Here is a 22,097-nt window from a genome sequence, read left to right on the forward strand (position 1 = left end):
ATCTTGTAATATCATTGGAATTCAATTAAATTATGCAAAATTGTACGTGTTATGACATTGAAGAAAGAAAAAACAAGTCTAAGATAACTACAATGTATAAGATAATTAATGGCAATCTAAGTATATACCCACAAATGATTTTATACCTAATCATCGTCCATCAAGGGAAGGATATTATAAACAGCTTGACACTATGATTGATTCTTACAAATTTTCCTTTTTCCCTTCTACAATCAGACTCTGGAACACACTCCCCCCCTTTGTAATTCACTCCCCTACCTTAGATGAGTTTTGTACTAACCTGAACATTCATTATGATCACACCTGTGCACAACAATCTTTTTGATTTCTGCACAGTAACAAATATAATAGAAGGATAATATCATGTCCCACCCCCTCCTGGTTCAGAATATTACTAAAAAGTTAAATTCCAAGATTTAATTGAATAAAATTGAAATCTTCTAATAAAGCAGTCAGGATTATATCAACTACTCTAATAGAACAGTCAATTACAGCTGCAGTGGAAATTCCTTTCAAAATACTTCCATATTGTATCATTCTTCATCTGACAATATTCCAAGTCAAAATTTACTGAAATGTGATTTGCTTGTGACTTTGTAGCAAGTGTTCTGACTCTCGGTGTATTGGTAGTAACCCAGCTATAGATCATCATAACACAACTAAACACTCAAAATGATTTGTTTGATGTTTATGGTGTCAAACTGCTGAAATCATCTCATAAAATTCATCGGAACTTGTAGTTAAATACATCAATGAATGACTGAAATTTGATTGGCCTACATGTGTTCATACATTTAATAATATCTGATGATTTATAAGCTGATACTTGGTGGACTAGACCTTGAGTGACTACCCTAGCTACATGCACAATTGCATTTAAATCTTTGCATTTCCTGTGCTTTGCGAGGTGTGGTCTGAAAATATGTACTTTTAGCCAAAATGTCATGCAATTCGGACATAGACTGAATGCCTCACCAAACACACAGTTCTTGAATAAATTCTACAAAACTTGGTACTTGGTGTGCTGGTTGGTGAGTGTCTAAGCTAACAATGATGTAAACTTCAAGGGAATACATTTTTATGGCTCTTGCGTACGAGCATCCGAAAATTCCTGGTCGCTGAATATCAGTGGCTTACTCTACCACTGCATTCTTCAGTGGGATATGATATTGGAAGTGTTATCCCACTAGCGATCCGTGAAGCCTATAAATGTAGGAGAGTCTGACATTGTTGGGTGCAGACAGTGCCGAGGTTGTGAGTAGACTTGTGTATTAGTACAAAACAAATGACAGGTCATAATAACACTGCACACTTAAGACTCACTTGTCAGGACGCACTGTAACATCAAGTGATGATGTTTCTATATAATAACGGAGATTCTGCTTGAAGTCGGTGCCCTCACGAAATTTTTAGAATACAAGTTAGTTGTCTACTGAAAACCACGCCGCAAGAAAGAAATGAAACTCGACTCGTGTATCAGACTTCATGGTAGTAGTTGATTGAAGCCAGCACATGCTGAATGTCGCGTGAGATTGTAGAAACAGTACAAGTTTACCTGACGATCGATAGTCTAGTGCCCCGGTCTAGCTAGTGGCAAGGGACAACATTTCTGTTGAAGTGCAGATCAGCAAACGATAGTGAAGTAAGTTGCTACTGTAAATTTTAGTAGGAGCAACTGATGCAAAGAAAGCTGCTCCCTGGGCTGCACCAAATACTGACACAAATACAGAGAACAATTGAGTGGAAGAAAGTTTATATTTAACATAGACTTTTGTACTGAGAATTGTGAAATAGTGGACATAGCTGCCTTAGACAGTAGCAATATGAAGGTGGAAGGTATCGCTTGTTATGGTTGTAACTTGTTGGTGTTGATGCGGAGAGACAAGTGGCTCTCACTCCAGGCATAGATCCTTTATACTCCAGGTAATAACATTATTGATGATCAGAACAGCTTAGAGAACACTGCTGTTGGTACGGACTCCTTTTGTTATAGGACGTCGTATTGCTAGTAACTCCATTCTCCATAGAATGGACTCCCAGGTCTGTGGGTGTAGTGTTTGTGTGTGTGTGTGTGTGTGTGTGTGTGTGTGTGTGTGTGTGTGTGTGTGTGTGTGTGTGTGTGTGTGTGTGTGTGTGTGTGTGTGTGTGTGTGTGTGTGTGTGTGTGTGTGTGTGTGTGTGTTGTACTTGTTTTTTTGCTAAAGTTCTGTCACAATACTTTGATGGTTTAGTAGGCTGCACTAGTTATTATCTTTGTTCCATCTTCTTCACCCCAGGAGAGGCTTACAGAGCCCACACAAGAGCTCATCTCGTGGTGGAGACACTCCTGATCGATCGATGAGCCCAACTATGCCACCTCTGTCCCCAATAACAGCAACTACTGACGACAGTCTTGAGGACTCTATAGTAAGTATATTATGTATGTGTAACTTTGTGTATATATTTATGTATTTACCTACATGTCAAAGTATTTGTACTTACTGGATACATAACTTCTGTGTGTGTGTTCAGGTACCATCTTGGGTAGAACGGGAATTTCGGTTGGCTCAAAATATGTTCAGTAACTTACCAACAGCAGTGGACTCCACTTTGTCTCCCCGTAACCGTCCTCTTCGAAAGAGAAGATCAGCTTGATGTCCATCACACAAGATGATGTTCCTCCAGCAGCAATACAGAGGGTTAGCTCTTCTTATCACATCAAAGAAGGGGACCAAATTGTTAAGGGACCACCTGTACATAAACACTTGGAAAGAGTTAGTTCAGCTGGTGATTTTGGGGCAGATGCAGCACCCTCAAATCTGCTAACTCAGGTTTTCCTAAACTTAACAGAAACCTTCTTCTGTCAAATGACAAGAGATCGTACTCTTCAGGACCTGTTGAGAATTCAATGAAAAAGAAGATCTCACCCACACAGGATGCCATTTCCCCTGCCATCAAGACAATGAGTTTTTCTCAACAAATGGACAGAGTTCGGTTACCACCAGTAGTGTCCGTCCCTGTCTGTTCCATCTCTGGACCCAAAGTCTAAAGTTAGGAGCATGCCTGGAGGAGTTACTCGTGTAGGCAGCACAAAGAACTTCTCAGAAACCACAAACAATTTACCGATGCCTGTGGCAACTACAATATCTCCCATGGATGGGCCCAAGTCAGTTATGAGGAGTCCACCAAGCATGTTTGGTAGTTCACCAGTAACGGCAGGAAGGGTGCCACCATTACCTGCAACTACTACGACACAAATTAGCACCTCTCCACCTCGGAATGTAGCCGGCAAACTGATCACTTTTAACAAGCAGAGAGATGTGTCACAATAAAATCAGATGTGTCTCCTCCTAGCCATGAAGGACTAAACACACCTAAAGCTGAGCCCAAGTCCCCAAGCAGTGTGTATGAGTCAAGTAAGTGTACAACTGGAGAGTATAGTCAAGTTAATTTTTGTGTGTTGGCTTGGCTACCTTCGTGTCCCTCCAAGCCCATACACACTGGCTTTTATGATTGTAATAAATTCTGCACTAAAAAATGTGTGTAAATTCCAACTTGAAAGTTGCAATACAAGTTTGTAAAAATAAAGTAAAGGATATTTCAGTCCAACATAGACACTGGTCTGGTAAGGCTAACAAAGGTTACAAGTTAGTGAATATTTACAATGACATTTGATTTTTATTTGATGTTATTGTTCTGAGGGACTACTAGTAATTTCACTGTAGCTGTTAGCTTGTTACTGTAATTTTATTGCACTTGCATGTTCTTCATGTTATTGTATCCACAGGTCCCAGTGACATGGACAGTACTATGACAACAATGTTAATGCCTCATCTGTTGCCAATACTTCAACAAGGCTCAACCACCGAGAGTGGTACTGAGACTACTGGACTGGAGGGGATAAACTCCAGCTGCAGCGAGGGAGAACACTTTCCTCAGTTTCATCACCAGCAGAGAATGCAGGGACTAAAAAGGTTATTGTTATTATTGTTAATTACTGTGTAGTACTCACAAAAAGAGTATAAACACACTACAAATAATCATACATAAAATCAGTTTGTTGGGAAGAGGTATAAGGATAAATCATCTTTAAATTGGTTTAAATCATCCAGTTCAACTAATGAATTGGGTAGAGAATTCCACAAATTGATAGCAGAGGGTAGGAAAGAATTTAAATATGTATCAGTTCTAGCAAAAGGAGTGACGAAACGCTGGTTGTGTCCACGGGTAGGTGTTGAGAGGGGTATACGTGTAAAAGAAATGTCAACAAGACCATGTAATATTTTGTAAAACATTATCAAAAAAACCAAAAAAACTTCAGTGTTTGAGTAGTGGCCACTTAAGATGTTTGAGCATGGTAGTTACACTACTGTGATAGGAGAAGTCATTTTTAACAAAGTGAGCAGCACTACGCTGAACCTTTTCTATTTGGTGTTTCTGATATTGAAGGTGTGGGGACCACACTGTAGTGGCATACTCTAGTATAGGTCTCACTAAGGATGTGTAACAATTGGATTTCACTGTTGTTGGATACCGGAAGAGATTACGTTGTAAAAAGGCTTTTGCTTTGATGGCTTTGCTACAGATGACATTGACATGTCCTTCCAAGTTAAGTGTTCGTCTATCACTACTCCCAGGTATTTAGCTGATTTATTTTGCTGTATTTGTTGACTATGGATTTGATTTGATAACAATGTTTATGTATGTTTTTTTCTTGTTATAGCTAGATGGATACATTTAGATGGGTTGAACTTCATTTGCAAGTATTTGCCGAAGGTGTGTGTGTAGTGTGTATAGCTTTCTATGAGATTCCCAGGAGGTCAGGAGAATTTGCCTGCACTAGCTGACTCACACATAGTGCCCGAATAGTGCACAGTGGGTAGTTATCAGCATGTTTTACAAGACTTGCTTTCGTGTTTAGTGCAGTATGTAAAGCTTATCCAATAATTTACAACACATCTATCACACACAGGATGATCATCAAGTTAACTCTGTATTAGAATCATTAACAAGAAGCCACCAAAGTCAGTTGCCAGTAGCAACACAACTGGTACCCCAGTAGTGGTAAGTAATGAATAATGATATGGGCCTGTGATAACCATGAAGGCATATAGCTACAAACTACACCTCATCACATAACAGGTTATAATGTCTTTCTGTAGGACAATGACAGGAGTAGTAGTGGTGGTGGTGGCGGTCAGAAGGAACATAGTAATAGTCCTCGTATGAACAGATCTAAAGCTGTATCCAAATTGAGAACAAAAACCACAACGTGAGTTTGCAAAGTCTAAAAGAGTTGGCATGTGTGTGAATACTTGCAAGTAAATATATAGTTTTGTATGTGTGTGTGTAGTGTGTGTTTGTGTAGTAATTCTCAGTCATGTTGTTACAGGCTTGATGAAATGAAATCAGAGCAGGCCAAGTTACAGAGCCAGTTAAAAGAGTTTGAGAAGAAACAAGCTGACTATGAGGAGGTGAGACTAGACCACCACAGTAGTGTATCACCAGTGTTGGGCAAGTTACTTTTAGAAGTAACTAGTTACATATTACATATTACTTGCAACTGAACTATTTAGTTACAGTTACATATTACCCATAAAATAAAGTAACTATAATAATATTACATATTATATTACTTTGTGTCCACTGCCTTAAGCTGTCACGTGTGAAACTACCACCTTATCACGTGACATGATTGCATTGTTGGACAATGTGCAAATCTTGGTTATAAGTAAGAAGTTGGTGAATAAGCTTCATTCAGTAGGCTTCATTACTTCATTGTGGCTAGGCATTACTCAGTGGATTACTAATGAGATTAGTAACTTTGTTACTTGTAGTAATAATATTATGTAATATTAGATTCGTTACAGTAACTATATTACTTAGGTAACGTGTTACATTGTAACTTGAGTTACGGTACAAATCAGCCACAAGTTAAACGATCCACGCGTGGAACACGCGTGTTATTTTCGTGTACCTGATTATCGTGTGAAGCCTCGCGAGACTTAGCGAGTAATTCGCACACTTACCAGAAAATGTGCGTGCGCCCTAGCTACATATTGCAACTGTTAACGAGAGTTAAATATACATAGCAAGCATACTAACAAAGTATAGTAGGCACACACAAATACATACGCGGTCCACTGACATTATAAACTCTGTACCCGGTGTGAGATCGTCCTTCAAAGATATCGGTAGGCATTAAAACAAATTCTGCTAGCGCACATGCGCAATTCTGTTCGAGGCCACGTTGTTGTAGTGTTGTGTTGTGTTGACAGTGTGAGTCGAGGTGATATGTTTCGTGAAAGAAGGAAAAAGAGAGATAAACGTGGTGTGTTTTTTGAAGTAGGCGTAGAAATTTTAGCGTGAAATGTGTACTTTTCAGAGGAAAAGGAGACCTACGCTGTGGTGTCATACGCCGATGATGGTACAGTAGGGAAAGTTCCGCGAAAGAATATAGTAGAAGATAAAGACATTGTCATTGGCGAAACCTACTTTGTCCGTTGGTCGGATGGAAAGAAATATTCAGCCGAGGTGTTGTTTATTGGTAAGAATGTTGTAAACTACAGTGTGCACGATGCAGTTTATTTATACTTATTATAACTGGTGTGTTAGCCAGCACCATGCAGAGCTTTAAATAGACAAATAATAACTAAAGAATATGGCTTGCTTATTCACTTCATTATAATCAGTGGGGTTTGGAAACTCGCACGCCGCCATTTATATTTCACACTTCTGTTTAGTGGCTCTCAATTTTTTTTCCTCCCTCTCAAAGGCTCATGGTAGCTTAGATTCGCCTGAAACTTGTTCTGTGACTTGTTTAATGCTATACCTTGAGCAACGGGTGGTTTGGAACTCCAGCAGCAGCAGAGAAAGGGATTTCGTCTCGTTGCGTCTGGATATCACCAGGTTTCACAATTTTTTTCATCACTCTAGTGGCCAGGTACTTGCATGTTTTGCGTTGAGATTTTCTGTGTAGCTTCATATACATTAGTTCTATGTTATAGGCTATGTATCTTTGTAAAAGTAAGGTGTCAAATTCCTCGTAGACGAGGATAGAACGTGTGAAAAATAGAAGTTTCAAATCCCCCCACTCTACTATCTATGTTATAATGAAATAGCAAATCCATCATTCTAGTTTGTTTACTGATCAGCAGGAGGCTAATTGCATTTGTGTGTGTCTCACTATAGTTGTAAACAAGTGCCTATGGTTGGCTTGTCAATTATTTTTATAACAGGCAACTTAAAACTTGTCAACTGATGCAAGGGGCTAAAACAGCTACAGAAACCTTGTACATTTATTGCAGTGCTGGATGTAATCTGAGGTGTTAAATACTACCTTTTATAGGAGGCTAATTGCATTCATACTTGTAAACTTGTCCACATGTGCCCTATACCAATAATAACCTACTGGTAGTACCATTAACTCTTGGTAGTACTGTTTAATTTCTCGTTGACAGGTGCATGCGTTGGTGGAGTTTGCCTGTTGAATTTTGAAGTGTCTTTAAGTTCATTAAAACTTGATAGTGGTGGTTGATGTTACAAAAGTCACTTTTCACAATGAGAGCCATTCCAGATTGGCAGAGGGCCTAGAATTCACTTTGTGTAAGAACACGTTCGTGCATCCAATTTGGCTTGTCAGTTCAAATAATTTTCTGCAAGATTCATGTGCAAACTACTGTACCTGGTTCTTTTGTTATGTTGTGCACCTCCCACCAGAAAATTATGTTGTCAATCAGAAAAGTAGGCTAGGTCTTCAACCATCACTTTTGTTAGGGTTTGGTCTTTGGTGACCACAAACCATCAGCTTGTTAACTGAGTACATGACACCTTTTTATAGCTGAAAGGATGAGTCTATTATGGAAAAACTGGTCTGGCAATTATGGTTATATCATATTTATACCTTCTAAGTAATAGTTAGACAGCAAATACCAGCCTCTTCGGGGAATAAATGTTGAGTAGGAGGTGTTAGAATGATGCAACATAGAAACCAAGGCGGATAACTTACTTAGACAATGGTGTACAAACACTGAACCTAGTGCAGAGCGTTCCTGTTGTCGAGCCTGTTGTAAACACCAATGCAAGCGAGTTTTCCGGTGGTGAACTGAGTGGATACGTAGCCAGCAAATCCATTAAACGTGAGTAAAGGACACAGTTTTAGTTGTAGCTATTGGCAGCGACGACTTTAACGGGCCATACTGTCTAATACTTGGTGTATAAATCGGTAAATACTAGGCGAAAGGCCACAAGTTGAATTACTCATCGCGGGCTTTGCCAGCTTCAGTATTTTGGCCAGGCTAAACAGTAATACTGCTGAAACACAGCCATCAATTATGCAAGATCGTTACAATCGGCTCGCAATCGCTTCACGTTGCTTGGTGTTTACTAACGTGTTAAATACTAATTGCCACAAAAGGCTATTAAATTGCATTACTGTGTGTAATTGTGGTTGTCACCTGGCCGCAGGTCTCTTAGCACTAAGAGACTTGCTGCGAAGTCTCTTCGTAAACAAGAGACCTCCACACATCAAACGAAACACTGCATACCATTGTCTAAAGTGAGTTGGTCTGGTCTTGGTAGATGTTCTACCAGCTCCCTGCATATGGACAAATCAGTAGTGGTCTGGTTCAGGCATGACTAACCAAACCCACTTCTCCAGACATAAATCACGCATTTTCAGAATACTGTATTAAGTTAATATTTATGATTTACTTAGCCAACTTGGTGAAATATTCATTAGGTAATGAACGTGAAGCCACAGAAAAGGAGCATTTGTTGGTCTATGATGACAGTGACACAGGGAAAGAGGACAACCAAGAAGAAGACAGGTGCAGTGAGGTACATACTTTTAGTACTTAATGAGACTTTGTATAAGTTGTTACTGCGTGTATAGCCGCTTTCTTTATTTTCCATGATCGTTCTTTTTACACCATAAATAATACAAATAACAGGGTTAATCTGAAAGGGTCTCAGTGGTGTTGGTTGTTGAATATTTAGCACAAAACTAGCACACTACATGGTTCACATGGGAATTAGGGACTAATACCAAATAGTGTCAAGCTTTTAGGAGGCAAACTAGTCAAACTGGTAATGCAGGCAAAGCATGCTAGAACAGCTGAATACCAGCAAATATTACTCTGTGCTTCATTCCAATCTGGTTACTGCAGGAGCAACTTAAGCTTTATTACTCCCACTCTAAATTCCTACCTCTTTATTCTTCACAAGCATAAAGATACGTTAAATTGGGTGTTATTGTGAAAGAGTAGTACCGTAATATGATTGAGGAAATTAGCGGATTCTGAGTATATAGGTCCCACCAAATGGTGATAATTTCTTTGGGATTAAGGATGATCAATGACTTTCCCTAGTTGGTTAAAGATTATGCACTGGGCAATCAGCTCAGGTGCTTAGCCCAGGGTGCAACAACTCCACTTGGTTTGATCAAACATTGTATACTATACATTAGCCAATACTAATTAAATAAATGTGTTAAGACTTTATGATTGTACACTGATTGGTTGATAGTGTTAGCTTCTCTAAGACACGATTTGACATCTTTTTTATGATATCTCCTCCACATTCATTTGTGTTGACTGTGATGGTGAACTTCTCAAAAGCTCAAAATATTCTATGAATGGCTATACTAGTTTTTCTAACATGTCTTTAAGGGGTTCAACAATACCTCGCTTCACAGAATTAGCATATTCAGTATTTGCTGGGTTGAAGAATCAACACTCTCCTGAGTTGGACATTAAATAGATGCAAACAACTTAGTTCCACAAGGTTGGAATAACCAGTGAGCACAGTTTGCCTTCCCAATAACAGCTAAATTCTCTGCAGGGGTACCACAGTATATTTAAAACAATACCATAGAAAACAACACTCAAATACACTGTAATCCATCTTGTAGAGTTAGGAAACAATGTGATATCACATGACTGCTTGAGGTCTAGGATAACAGATATTTCAACTATGCAGGCTATAGCTATGCTATGTAATAGTGATTACTGTGTTAAATTAATATTATGTATGTAGGTTCCGCCAAAGAAACAGCTATCGAAAAAGAAGCAGCCACATACTAAGAAGGTGGCATCTAAGAAATGTAAGAAGCAGGTGCCAATGAAACAAAAACTTCCGTCTGATGGAAGAAAGACAAAGACTAAAAAGGCTAAACAACCTAAAAAGACACCTGTATGTGTTGTAATCCTGATGTACAATAATTATACTAATGTATAATCACAGGGGAATAAAGACAAAGACAATTTTACAATTGAAATTGGTTCACCAGCTTCTACTTCTGAAGAGGTACAGTGATAACACGTATTAATATAAAATAACAATGCCACTTAATTGGATAATGTGTTTATTGATTTTTAAGTTTATTAACAATATGCAAATTTAAGAAGATATTCTGCTGACTTTCACTGTGGGTGGTCATTATTTAATAATGAAGTGCAGCAGTATAAAAAAATTTGTCTGGCCTACAAATAAAGTTTTTGTTAGCTTAGTATTTCTCCCATGCTTCATGGTAGCCTACAATATATTTTTGCGATAGTTTGTGAAATATTATGCACTTTCAAGTTTATAAAATCTTGTATGAATCCCATTAATTGCTTTCCCAGCCAACTATTGGTATCTATTGCTGTTCCAAGCCATGTAGAATTGTTTCAGCGATTAACCTGGCATATTGCTATATGTGTGCACTTAGCAAAAGACATTCCATTCTGCAATAATTCCCACAGTATCCACTCATTTCTTACAAGATAAGTTAATAAGAAAGTTGAATAAATTGGATTATGATAAATTTGTTTTTGATATTCATCTACAGTGAGGCATAAGTTGTTAATGGTACAACTGGTGATTGTGACATGTCATTATTGTTGAATAATTTATTACCTGATTGGTGCAAGACAGTGACCTCTGAATGAGAGTAGTTGTGTGTATACAGAAATTCCTCGACTCTCCTTTGTTCACATTAGCTATAAACAAATAAACCTGTTGCTGCATTTTGGAAAACTGATTGAAATCATGCATTAGACGTTTCGAGATAAATAGTTTTAAAGATTTCAAGCCACCTTAGCTCACCAAGGGTAATGAGCACACTTATGACATTTACACACAAGATGCATAAATTTATTACTTTTTAGAACATTCAAAGAACTTAGGTTGCTTTTACAGTTTCTTGGCAAATAAGTTGGACAATCTGAACTGTTGGACGTGCAAGGTATCATGGATGCTCACAATAGGGTGGGTGGGTTTGTGGGCAGGTTGGGGGAAAGGAATAGACTGTAAAATGGCATTGCACAAATACTGAAGCTAAAAGTTACAATCACAGTGGCTCCTTAGTGGCTGATATGCAGCAGAGTGAACACAGAAAATGTTTGGCCAACTTAAAAAGGCCATCCACCAATAGACCACTGATTCTTGCCACCCAGGACCTCACTAAGGCTATCACTATTTGAGGCCTTCACACAACCCAGAAAAAGACATCTATCAAGAAAAGTTTGAGCGATGCTGTGGGTCAAAACATGTAGAGCTTACCACTGGTGGTGTTAATTTGATTTTGCCTGATGTGTAATTTGGATTGGTTTTCCAATATCTGGTAACAACACAGAATGTTCAAAACTACTGATTACATGCCTCACACTAAGGCAATTTGGCAATAAACAGATCTTTCTGTTTTTGAATTATATTGTAATTTTATAGCTGCTAGTGTTGTGTGTACATTATTTATGTCATAAATTGCTATTTTATATTATGCAGGAAGACAGATCAGACGACGAAAGTGAAGTTGATTTCCTTGGAGAATTGAGAAACGTATGAATAAACTGTTTAATTTAATGTGTGTATACTGACTGGCTCTTGTGTTTGTTGTAGCTACAACTGGGCTTATCCAAGCTAACAGATCAAGTTGCCATAGCATTGGAGTCAACACCAGAAGGCCATAAGAAATTAGTGTATTCTTCGGGTAACCAGGCTGAGGAGAGAAAGCAGGTGCCACAGTTGACAGGTACCAGGCCTCCAGTTGCAAGTTCTTCGCCTGGGAACACTTTTAACTTTGATGTGCGACAGCAGGGTAGCTACAGCCGTGCACCATCGAGTTATGAGGGCGATTACAGTAGACCGAATAAGTATTCCACGAACACTTTCAATATTGATGTTCGCCATCAAAATAATTCAGAAAGGAGTGCCGCTAAATGGTATAATGATCGTAATGTTTATTCTCCGATGGAGGCATCGTTTGATGCTTATGGAATGGATGACAGAACCAGGGAGGGAGAAAGTTTTGATTACGGTGGTACTATGGACATGTCTTATGCCGACAACATATTCAATGAAACCAACAGTTTTAATGATGTTCTGGGTAGTTCAGGTTGGAGTAGCCATTCTCAGTTTGACCACACGTATGCTGGGAATGAAAATTTAAGCAGCAGTCCCAATTTTGATTTTCAGTTGTCAGACGACAGTGGTAGTTTTCAAGAAATGCAAGCCGATGTATATGATGAAAATTATGTCCCTCCTCTGCCGCCACCAATAGTGATGCCAGGCATAAATCGTGCAGCTTTTGGCCAGTCCTCTGTTTGTAATGATAATGAGGTACGCAAGAAGTTACCTGTTCGCTCCTTCAATGTAAAGAAACCAAAGAGAAATGATAGGCTGTACCCGATTACAGAGGTGTTTAACCCAATATTTCTACAAAATCGGAAGCAGGAAAGTTCGTCCCGTGCAAATTTTGCCGCTAGATTGATTAAATGTTTCATTTCCAAGGCTGTCAGAATGACATCGAATGTGTCTGGAAAACGTGGCAAAAACAAATTAGACAAAGATATACTTGCAGCCGTAAAAGTTGCCACCTTTAAGATGTGGCCATTGCGATCCACAGAGAACGAGCAACTGGCCTGGTCGAAGTGTGTCAAATCTATTGATGAAATGGGACGGAGGTTGAATCGGCCACCAAGATCTGCAAAAAACTGATTGTTTTCAAAAGTGACTGGATCTTTTAATGGTTAATAACATGATTTAGGTTCAACAGTTTTTTTTTTGTTTGGCTTTTACTGGTTACATTGTTAATTGATTGCTTTGGTTTTGTTCAGTACACAGTTTTGTTTTATGTACTGTTTTGTTTCGTTCAGTACTCCCGTTTGTTTTATGTACTGTGTTGTCAATGTAATCAGTTTTGTCATGTTTTTTAGTTCATCAAAAATAGTACAATTGTGTCATTTATGGCATTCAGACTCGTTTTTGCATGTATTTTTATGTTCTAAACAGTCCCCCCTCCCCAAACACACACAGAGATGATTTCGGTTTGCTAAGAAGTGCCCCTAATCTCATGTTTTGTCAAATGTTGTCAATTAATCAAAATTTATACAAGAATACTGGGTCATGTTAAACTATAGTTACATAGTTGAAAGAGTACAGTACGCATCAGTGCCCAGAGACGTCTCCTCTCTGCTTAACAACAATTGGCATCACTTTTTTTATGTGGTTAATGTATCTCTGACATGTCTTGGGTGTTAGTGTTTTCCAAAACTTCTTGATGCCAGATTTGAGACCCTCAAGATTCCTGTTTTCCAGCTTGCGGAAATGTACTGAGCGTAGGTAGTTCTTCATTGAACCCCATACTTTCTCTATTGGGTTGAGGTCCGGACTTTCTGCTGGAGTTTTCCACCAGTTGACCTTACGTTTGGTGAAAAAATTTTGTATGTAACGACTTCTGTGTTTGGGGTCATTATCCTGTTGGAATCGATGACTGTGGGGAAATTTGGCTTTTATGAATGGCAATAGTCCAGCTTTCAAGATGGTAGCATATCGGATTGCGGTCAAATTCTCAGTAAACATGATTACCCTTGAAGCACCTCTCATACTGATTGCACCCCAAATGTGCACTTTCAAGGGGTGCTTAGGTTTTGGCTTAAACTTTCGTGGCTGCCCTCTTCGTCTTGAAGTGCGTCTGCTTCGTTCAATGGCAACAGAGCATTCATCCGACCATATCACATCTTTAAAATTCTCACAATTGATCCTCTGCTGCAAACACCATAGCAACCTCTTTTGCTTATTGTTGTTTCGTATCATTTGACAGTAGTGTGGCACACTTGATACCCATCCTGTAATAGTATGCACTAAGTGATTTTTTGCATCTACACACATGTAAATAGTGCTCAGTTTAGGGAATTTACCCTCACCCAATAATTCAGTGTCCATGACAATTAGTTTGTGACCATAGCTACTTGAATGCACACAGCGACCAGCCTCTAGAAATAATTATTGTTCTGGTGTTCATAACTATTTTTAAAGTTCTGCATGCTATTTTAAGGTGAAATTATCTGCTGAGTGATAACACGAGTTGGCTGTTAAGACTATTCAGCATACTCAACAAACTATATTGGGAATACGCCAGGCACTAAAGCCCATTTTTTTCATAAGGCCACTGCAACAGAATACACTAGCTGAGGGAATAGAGCATTAGCCTAGGGTGTGGACTCAAAAATAATTTTCACAGCCGTGGTTCAAAGCACATTATCAAATTAGAATTTAGCGCCTAAGAAATGATTCAAGAGGCTCTTGTTAATTTACTTACTTTGAAATCATCACGCGTCTATTGCAGTAAAGAGCAGTCTTGTAAACCTGTTAAGAGTTATGGAGACAGTTTAAACGGTTAGTTCAGTATACTCTGCGTACACGTGTTAATGCATTCATAATAAGCCTGGAGCTGTACTAACAATGATTCCCCAGCTAGGCTCTACGAGGAGCATCCCTTACACTAGCTATTTTTATACCAAACTTATCTGACGTACCTAAGTGCTTTTTGGCACGGTAAACAGTTGAAGAAGATACATTCACACCCTTCTTTCTTAACATACGACGTAGCTCATTGCATGTGATCTCGTCATCTTGGTCTAGTGCATTGTCGATCATTCGTAAGTGCTGGAATGATAGCTTAGCAGCACGAGAAGGTGGTCTTAGCCTGTCTGATATAATGCCTTCATTGTTGTACTTCTTGATCAATAGGCAGAGGCTTGTTTTCGACACCTCAATACCTTCATCGCGAAGTCGAAGCTGGATGTTCTTAAGCTTATACCCTCGATGTCGCAATATAATAACCCTCCTTCTGGTCTCCATAGACATTCGACCCATGTTTTTCGCTACACAAAGAGTGTTAAGTTGAATGCTGCACACGCAAAACTGTGTATTCGTGCTTTGGCATCGTGCAAATTCGTGTGCGTGGCTGCATAAGTAGTGAAGTCCACGCGTGGGTATTGCGTGTAGCAATAACGTGTGTTTAAGTTGTGGCTGATTTGTACCGTATATTACCTGCTTTTATAGCGTATTTCGTTATATTACTTAGTTACCACAAAAGTAATGATATTACGTAATGCGTTACATAAGTAACACATTACTCCCAACACTGTGTATCACATGATCTTGTTGTCATGGTGCAGGAACTGAAGAAAACTAATCAGGAAACTGAACAAGCTCAACAAAACATGAGACATGAGCTAAGACAACTAGAAGATAACAAAAAGAAAGTAAGGAAGTTGTTTGTAATATTTGAGCACTTGGTCTCCTTTTTATGTAACTAAACATGTTACTTATATTGTGTGTGTCCAAAAACTGTCTGCTATAATGTGGTTCCTTATGGATAGCAAAAAATTCCCTCCTCGAAAAATCTTCCCCTCAAAAAATTCTATTAGAATAAATATATGTGACCGTCTCAGCAAAACCCGACTTGTTCGCACAATTAAAATTTTTTTTATTCACTCAGCATTATTGGCAGTGTCCAAGGAATGGATCATCAGTTTCAGCCTTCTGTGGTGTGTAGTTTTGAAATTATAGCACTAGACAGTAGGAAGAGTAAGATAATCGATTTGTACATTGACTATACTGAAAATAAACTACAGGTTCTTGCATTCGCAGTCATAACTTCCGTTTGGATTAGTCTACAACTTTGCAATTTGGCTTAAAATGTTCACCATTGATCAGCACATCAGCCAAGATATTGTTTTAGCCCTGTAGACACTTGCGCATATGGATATGAAGGCAGTTTGGTAGAAGAAATGATAACGATCTTGTTATGTTTACCGTATCGTAAACAAACGCACGTGACACGCATACCGTTGAAGTTACAGAAACGAAACAAAGATTTTCAAACTCTCCATGAGCAGGCGAATAAGATGGTATATAGTTTTAATCAATTTGAATCTTCCTTCTTCAAATACTTGCCCGATAAAAACTTGCGTATTTTTCTTTGTAGCATGCGTAATTTTATGAAATATTTTAAATTTCGTTTTTCTCAATATGCATGCTTGTGCGAACAATTCAGGTTTTTGCTGAGACGGTCACATGTATCAACCTCCCTACATCAACCCCACAGTGTCTACTTACCAGTGACAAGAACGGAACATGAGTTGTGGTAGCGATTGAACATGAAGTAGTCTCGTATCAACTCGTTGATCAGCAGGTGCTCTACAAAATACACTTGCTTAAAAGGTGATTTGCTGTACTTCAATTTTTGCTAAAATGGTGCTTGACGGGTCTGCAATGAAAAATCAACCAACTGAAACTCACTTAACAAAGTCCAAGGTTGGTTTCCTAACTCCCCGACACCATATTAATTGGAGATTTACAATGTTTAGGTGCCAACACAAACTGATGCCCTCGCTCATGCTATGATTTAGAAACTCACAGCATCTGTTTCACCAAAAATACGCATCTGTCTTCGATAGTATAGTGACCACCATGTAAAGCACCATTCATGGAAACATTGAAGTGCTCTAAACAGCATCACTGATGCTGCTGCCCATTTTAATTTAAAAACCTGAAAAATTAAAATACGCGCTACAGAAACAGCAAGGGGAATCACCATAATATTACCCTACGGTTTGATGTAGACTTGGGTAGAATTGATCACCCAGAGTTGGAGGAGAAACTATAGAGGTAGATTTTTTCATTGCCAACCCTATATATGGTACTCTAATAGAACAGTAATGTAATATACATTGAAAGCCATGTCAGCTTCTTGTATATGTGGATGACCAACCATGTGAAACCACGATACATGCATTTCAGAATTACCCAGATTTATTGAGTAGAATATAATGTTTGATTTAATCTAACGTTATCTAATGTAATTAATGACAATAATGTAAGACCAGACTAATATAATAAATGGTGCTATTCCCAAGAGTGGATTTAGGGGCTATTTAAGGGTACTGAAGCAGCCCCCACTCCCACCCCTTAAAAACTTTTACTATGCTATCTAGGTATGGGCATAGGGAAATGTGTTTCCAAGAGTTCAGCCAAGATATACTACCTGTGGTGGGGGTTAGCGAGGGGGTTATTCGCCTATGCCCGACTACCACGAATATGGGCTGAGGGTGGAGAAAGGTCGGGGATGGTGAGGGAATTGATTGCTAAATTTCCCTCAACATAGTGGGGATTTGTCTTCACTAAAGTAATTCACTCAGGCAACAAAAGTGTGTGCTTTCAGTTTAGGAAGGAGTGGCTCAGGTGCTAGCTACTACATTCATATCCCACTCGAACTAACTCATCGCTAGACCAACACCACATGACTGTACAATTCCCCTCCTAGCCCTGGGTTTGCAAGTTGAGACTTGGTCGGGGTTTGCATCTCCAGTACTTTCCCAGTAGGTAGGAATTGTAATTTTCAGTGATGCAAATCCCCACCTTCTCTAACCTCAGCCCGTATCAGTGGTAGTGGGGCTTACACTGATAGGTGCATTAGTTTAATGGAAAATTCCTCTTGTGTATAATTCTGACTTCTGCAACAACTTTCTTGCAGGTTGGCAGATACAGGAGGGTTGCAATGATTTCATCCCTTTGAAAACAATGCGCATGCCCGAAATCAGTTTACAGAGCTGGTGCAGGTGAGTGAAACTGCCTACTGTACAGCAGCCAAGTGCGCAATTCTCACCGTTTGCAACCCAACTTTGACTAATTAACTTGTTTTTTGCATGTTTATTTTGTATACATCATTGCCATGACTACTTTGACTTTGGTCTTTGTGGTCACATGTGACCAAGGAATCATGTGTATTATTTAACACTTCATTCCATTTGATAGTTTCAAAACAAAAAAAAGCTAATGACCTAGTTAATCACTTGATGCCATCCTAACATCACCCCTATCAGGGTCAGAAGGCGGGCTCTGATTATATGCAACAAGCACCTCTAAAAATAATTATCGTTTAATGGTTTAAAGCTAATCCTAAAAGCTTTTAATGTAATGGTAAAATTTAACAGTGAAACATTGCTGCATGGAGAGTGATATTACTAGCTAGCTTAGTAGCTTCTACTGAGGTAGCTAGCTAGACTGAAGCTACTGACAATTGCCATGTTCCACAGTGAACACCTGTTTTGAAAGTCTGGATCTGTCCCTCGTAACTATTCCAAAACATTCTCCAAAACTTATTTCTATTGGTAGGCCTTAACCTAACCTATGCATGTCAGTCATTCCAAAGTGATTCAGGAGTTTTCTGGATGCGTAAAATCATATTACTACATTAATATTTTGTGTTGTGCCCCATGTATTGCATATCATGTAGATTCATAACTGCCGCTTTGACCTCTGAATGTCAGTGTTTAGAATTGTCACTGTTAGAGTTGGATAATTAAGTAACACCATGCAGTAATTATTATAGTGTTTATTTGATCAAAAGTGTTACCAAATTCGATCTCAGAAGGCTATTTGGGGGGCATGCCCCAGACTCCCTAGTTGTGACATGTTGTACATGTTGAATGTGCTTTGCACACTTGTTGAGTGAGTTCCACTGCCCACGTAAAGATGTATTAACCTGAAACCCCTCTGTGAACTTCTAGATCCACCACTGAAGTCCCTCCATTAGCAACTGTGTAATTGTGACTGAATTTGAGAAAACTGTTGATCCATGAACAATTGTACTTTTGTAATAAAACACATTGGGTAAATGCAAATTTTCCAGAAAAAAATTGAAAGTTTTTATCGCTTCACTGGTAGGTAGTGAATTAACACTCCAGTGGATAAATCCTGGGCATCATTGTGTTTGCCTGTTCGTAGGAGTTCAAAAAACCTTGTCAGGTTTCTAAGTTACAGACGTTTGTTTACGTTGCGGTGACGAAAGAATTTACCAATGATCTTTGTTCAGTGAATTCTTGAACACAGAAGCACACTTTGGGTAAAAACTCTACCTTGGTGGATTCACAAATTCATGGCCAGCCAAGATTCATCGTCATATGCCATTGTATCAGTACATTATGGTAGTAAACTTCTGTAGATTATTTTCTCAATGACTACTGTACACATCAATTATTTGCTCGTCCCACACTGCTGATTTTATGAAGCTGAAACTTAGCCAGTCCATTTCTCTGTCGCTATAGACAACAAAGAACCATTAAATAAATTTTGGAAAATGTGCAAATATTGACGGTTTTCTAAAATTAGGTCACAATTTGTAACCACAGTCAAAGTGAAAGTTAGCAAGGACAGCAGTCAAGCTACTTTACCCAAGATGTGAAATGTAGTAAAAATAAATAGAATCAAGTGAGGCCATTATGTTTGTATTGCTTGTTTCCCATCCCTAGGTGAAAAACACAGTTGGTCATTATTGATTGTCATACAGTACTGTAGTACTGATCATGAAGGTTTTCTTGCCCAAAATTTTTCAGCTGAAGAAAGAAGCTGCATGTGTAGTCAATTACCTTTGTTTCATTACTTTTTGTTTCTATGTTCCCTAATCGGATTTATAATTCATAATTATTTCTTGTACAGTCATACATGACTACTCTATTAGAGTATCTTGAGGGCTATATATGTATCTTGTGAAACAAAACTGGAGGGGCTCCAAACTCCCTAGCTGTGTTTATTTGTTCAGCTATTGGTCATTCAGTGTCTCCCTCTATCATAGAATATAGTTCATTCACATGATCATCAATCAAATGATTAAATTTAATATTAGTGCAGCTACCTCAAACTTGATGTGGGAATTAACCAATAAAGTAGTGATGGTCTAATAACAAAGAGTACCACTATTATTAACTCCTGCTAATAGTCAACACAACAGTTTGACTTTCAGTCAACTAACTAGTATTATTCATCTTTGTCAATGCTGACTGTTGTCACAGGTCAAAGTACGGTTAGACATCTCCTTGCTAGTCATTTAGCCTGCAATTATGCTAACTTTAAAGAAGTTGAAGATATGGTGGTTAAGGACATTTTATTTTTAGAGTCAGGCCAGCCCAGAGAACCCCTAGATCGTGAGTTCTTGTGTCGAGAGCTGAAGATGAATCCAGACCACACTACCAAGTCATTGTGAGTAATGGTAGCATACACCTGTATGTGATATAGTTTAGTGTCGTATAACGGGACTGTTCTGAGAGGGGGGGGGGGGGGGGGGTGATTGGCTGCTATCTGTGCCCCCTTGAAGTTTGCAGCTCTAGTAAATGGCATTGTTAAAGTATTATTTATCCATTTATCCTGAAAAGTGAGAATTTCCCCCCTTGAAATTTTGGTTGGTGGTGATCAATGAATATTCCTAGAAAATCTGCTATACAGCATTGACCGTGTTGTAAGCTTTGTATACAAGTGGTTGTCTTACGTAAAATCTGCTCTGATATGAACAGAACTAAGTGATCCCTTGAGTTAGGCTTTGTGCCACCTAGTCTGGCAGCACCTGCCAAAGGGACATGTGTTGCCAGACTGTGTGCAAGTTTCAATGGGCGAAAACTTTCACGTTAGAGGGAAAACAAACTTATCCATGGTTAAACTTTCATGGTAGACAAAACGTGCCTGCTCAAAGCATTTAGCCGTGCATATAAACAATGCACATTTGTCCACATTCCTGATAAGTGGGCGTGGCTCACAACAATTATGATGTATACGTACACCTGATCAGTTAAAGTGGGTGTGGCTTCAGATTAAGTGTACATGCAGCAATGGGATTGGCTTCATGCTTGCCTTCATACTACTGTAACATAAATGGGTGTGGCTCCATGTATGACTAGCTACAGACAGTGATGCACAATCCCAATAAGTGGGTGTGGGTAATGAAAGAAGCTGGGCTGCTGCAGGACTTTCCATGTTGTTAAACAAATTAATTTTATTTCACACATCTATGATTGGTCAGATAAGTTAGTAGCAGCGTTCGCTGGGAAACTTTTGCGGCTTTTGACAAAACCGAGAAATCCATTTTGCCCATCAAAACTTTCTCCCAATATGGTACACTGGGCCCTGTATACCTTGGGACCAACCAATTTTCAAGTTCCCACATTAACAGGATCTGTTTGTATGTCATACCTGTGATGTGTGACCATCCTTCACCATCAGTACACACTGTTGTATTACATATCATGTACAGTTAGTTGATGGTTGTCCTCCTCCCTATTCCAGACCACTACTCTACACAATGCTGGCCTACTTCATGACAAACACCAGTACTACAAGTCATCAAGTGATGAGGTCACAACCACAACAAAGTGAGTGTAATTTTATGAGACATTGAGATGGGAGGTGTACATGGGACTGTATAAACAGTGGAATAGACTACTGGAATGGTGGAATGGAGAGAACAGTGACCATGTAGAGTAGGTCCCAAACGTACTTCATGATCTCATTAATAAGACCACCCCATTATAGTGACCATGTCAAGTAGGTCCCAAATGTATCATTCGTTAATGTACATACTATCATATCTCCTTGTACAGGTATGACCAGTGACTCTAGTAGTGTAGAAGATGATGAAACAACAGAAGAACAGTCCCACACAACAAACAATTACACTACACACGTCACTGACAATATTACTATTACACAACCTGTATGTGATGATCAACAGTGATCAATACAACATGTTGATATTACTGTAGTGATACTGATAGGGTTGTCGTTCAGGCCTGTACCTCGGAGACACTCAACAATAATACAGAATATGGATGCTAGAGCTTGTGGGAATAGCTGCATGTTCCTCCACACCTACAAACTTAAACTGATAGTTTGATAACTTGCTTGACTCTGGTTTGGTTGTTCCCATATATGTTAATTGCAGGTAGCTACTGTATTACACACTTATCAAGCTGCAGCGCTTGCGCAGCTGAGGCATTGCAGCAC

General features: G+C 38.9%; 3 protein-coding genes across 13 annotated transcripts in view; 2 read left to right on the forward strand and 1 right to left on the reverse strand.

Moving 5' to 3' along the window:
* The window catches only part of LOC136237935 (uncharacterized), a 49,195-nt gene that overhangs the window by 19,443 nt on the left and 7,655 nt on the right, over positions 1 to 22,097 (reverse strand). For 8 of the 9 annotated variants that reach the window (XR_010692651.1, XR_010692652.1, XR_010692650.1 and 5 more), the window contains exon 1: positions 1,345 to 1,543. The exons of the other annotated variant lie outside the window; for it this stretch is intronic. The gene's annotated coding sequence lies outside the window, so the exon portion shown is untranslated. Of the gene's footprint in view, positions 1 to 1,344; positions 1,544 to 22,097 lie in introns of those variants that run through there. 9 annotated transcript variants of the gene reach the window in all.
* LOC136237937 (cell division protein ZapB-like) lies at positions 1,371 to 21,867 on the forward strand. 3 transcript variants are annotated; one of them, XR_010692656.1, is made up of 12 exons: positions 1,697 to 2,061; positions 2,297 to 2,426; positions 2,532 to 3,415; positions 3,787 to 3,973; positions 4,723 to 4,775; positions 4,972 to 5,063; positions 5,162 to 5,271; positions 5,392 to 5,473; positions 15,440 to 15,526; positions 20,219 to 20,303; positions 21,381 to 21,466; positions 21,695 to 21,867. XR_010692656.1 is itself a non-coding variant. In XM_066028230.1 (11 exons), exons 6-9 carry the CDS (start codon positions 5,225 to 5,227, stop codon positions 20,243 to 20,245), a joined length of 243 nt encoding a protein of 80 aa, XP_065884302.1. In that variant the 5' UTR covers positions 1,695 to 2,061; positions 2,297 to 2,426; positions 2,532 to 3,415; positions 3,787 to 3,973; positions 4,972 to 5,063; positions 5,162 to 5,224; the 3' UTR covers positions 20,246 to 20,303; positions 21,381 to 21,466; positions 21,695 to 21,866. The 3 variants fall into 3 exon arrangements, 1 of the variants encoding a protein (XP_065884302.1); XR_010692655.1 differs by lacking the exons at positions 1,697 to 2,061; positions 4,723 to 4,775 and adding an exon at positions 1,371 to 1,663; XM_066028230.1 differs by lacking the exon at positions 4,723 to 4,775 and having other exon boundaries at positions 1,695 to 2,061; positions 21,695 to 21,866.
* LOC136239510 (uncharacterized) lies at positions 6,281 to 13,316 on the forward strand. The gene is made up of 7 exons (XM_066030252.1): positions 6,281 to 6,330; positions 6,385 to 6,546; positions 8,740 to 8,837; positions 10,035 to 10,190; positions 10,242 to 10,304; positions 11,763 to 11,816; positions 11,877 to 13,316. Exons 1-7 carry the CDS (start codon positions 6,294 to 6,296, stop codon positions 12,972 to 12,974), a joined length of 1,668 nt encoding a protein of 555 aa, XP_065886324.1. The 5' UTR covers positions 6,281 to 6,293; the 3' UTR covers positions 12,975 to 13,316.

The sequence above is a fragment of the Dysidea avara genome, chromosome 11 (assembly GCF_963678975.1).
Source record: "Dysidea avara chromosome 11, odDysAvar1.4, whole genome shotgun sequence".
NCBI lineage: Eukaryota > Metazoa > Porifera > Demospongiae > Dictyoceratida > Dysideidae > Dysidea > Dysidea avara.